This window comes from Acyrthosiphon pisum, unplaced genomic scaffold (assembly GCF_005508785.2).
Source record: "Acyrthosiphon pisum isolate AL4f unplaced genomic scaffold, pea_aphid_22Mar2018_4r6ur Scaffold_10518;HRSCAF=11124, whole genome shotgun sequence".
Taxonomy (NCBI): Eukaryota; Metazoa; Arthropoda; class Insecta; order Hemiptera; family Aphididae; genus Acyrthosiphon; species Acyrthosiphon pisum.
The window spans coordinates 1-1,720 of NW_021758800.1; the positions used below are offsets into that span (position 1 = coordinate 1).

Consider the following 1,720-nt stretch of genomic DNA (forward strand, 5'->3'; position numbering starts at 1 on the left):
AATTATATTTGTTTTGTGGTACATTGTGCCCGTATCTGAACATACGCATTGATATCATTCATTTTATAAATTGCCTTGGGTACACAGTTAACCTATTTTACCAGTTACATCCCCGATAGTCGTTGCCGCTAACCGCTACACCCGTAGGATCGGTAACGGCGAAACAAGTGGTAGCAGAGCGTGGTTAGATTGTGTTGTCATCGGGAGTAACTCGAACTAGTATTTTCTGTGTGTAATAAAAAAATTTATAATTTAACTGTAATCAATATTCATGTATATTGAAATTTATGCTCAATGTGAACGTTTTGCTTAGGAGTGTCACTGCGTGGGTTCACCATCTTCAGCGACCGTCGATTAGGTATATAGGTAGTCCCAATCTGTGCGTTGAATTAGTTTAAAAAAAAATTAGTCTATGATCCCATTGTAATAAATGGGTGTGTGATATAATTAATCGGCGTTGGGAAATTATTCGTATATTAATTTTACTAACTTGTACCTACCCTTTTGTTGTGGTTTGCCAGTTTAATATTGTTATACCTAAACTTTGTAATTATGGTTAATCCGGGTGAGCAAGACAGTGCGCGTGACAATAGAGTGTTACAACGAACTAAAACTATAGCCTTGGTAGCTCGGGAAAGCACTGTTACTCGAATTAACTCAATCGCCGAGTTGGCGAAAAAGGTCGATAAATCTCTCGATTTAATTCCACAGTTTTTAGCAGCTGCTGAGGATCTTGACTCGCTGTGGGAAACCTTTGTTAGTCAAAATGCGGCTGTACTAGAAGCTCTACTGGATCTAGATGAATCGCATACGTATTCTACTTCACTCGAGGCCGAAGTCCGTTCGACTTACATGGGTGTGGTAATTGTAGTGGATAAATATAGAGCCCCTCGGGCTACGGAATCCAGTGTTGTAAATGAGGGTAGTCGTTCCGGATCCGTGGACGGCAGTACATCTATTATAGCTGGTCTACCATCGGGGGTTCGTTTGCCAAAAATTCCTCTACCATCCTACAGCGGTGATCTCTGTGGATGGCCCGTGTTCCGCGATCAGTTCAACATACAAATCATACGAGAGGAATTGCCAAAAATAGTGAAGTTTTATTATCTACTCGGATGTTTACAGGGCGATGCGCGCCAGTCCATTCAAAACATTGTGGTATCTGAAGCCACGTTTGATCTCGCATGGTCCACGTTGATCGATAAGTATGATAAACCTAGGCAACTCGCCACTCTTATCGTTGACAAAGTTTTTTCTATTCCTGCACAATCCCAAGAGTCGTTAGAGGGATTGAGAGAATTCTTAGTGGTATTTTCGGACCAGATAGCCATGCTCAAATCATTGAACATTCCAGATTTAGGCGAATTCTTATTATTTGCGCTGTCGGCTCGTTGCCTTCCCATATCCACTAGAAAGGGTTTTGAAGCTATTAATAATAACGAATTTCCTTGTGTATCCGACATGGTCAAGTACGTTAAGGATCGTGTGTCTCTTCTCGAAGCTGTCAGTTTCTCTGGTGGCCCATCTCGTCAAGTTACTAGTTCAGATAAGAGTAAAACCGTATTAAGTCGTCAAAACGATAAGAAGTCGAAGGTCACTCTATTAACGTCCAAGCCTTCAGACAGTGGTCAGTCAAGTTGCTTATTTTGCTCTAGTAGTCATATGTCTTGTAAATGTCCCACATTTTCGAACCTAGCTATGGATGACCGCTATCAACTTG

The 1,720-nt window shown here is 41.2% G+C and overlaps 1 protein-coding gene across 1 annotated transcript; it reads left to right on the forward strand.

Moving 5' to 3' along the window:
* Positions 1-552: 552 nt before the first annotated feature.
* LOC103311624 lies at positions 553-1,627 on the forward strand (the record flags this gene model as incomplete). Its single annotated transcript, XM_008191298.1, has 1 exon — positions 553-1,627. A coding segment is annotated over exon 1 (1,075 nt), but the record flags the coding sequence as incomplete, so codon positions are not given.
* Positions 1,628-1,720: the final 93 nt, after the last annotated feature.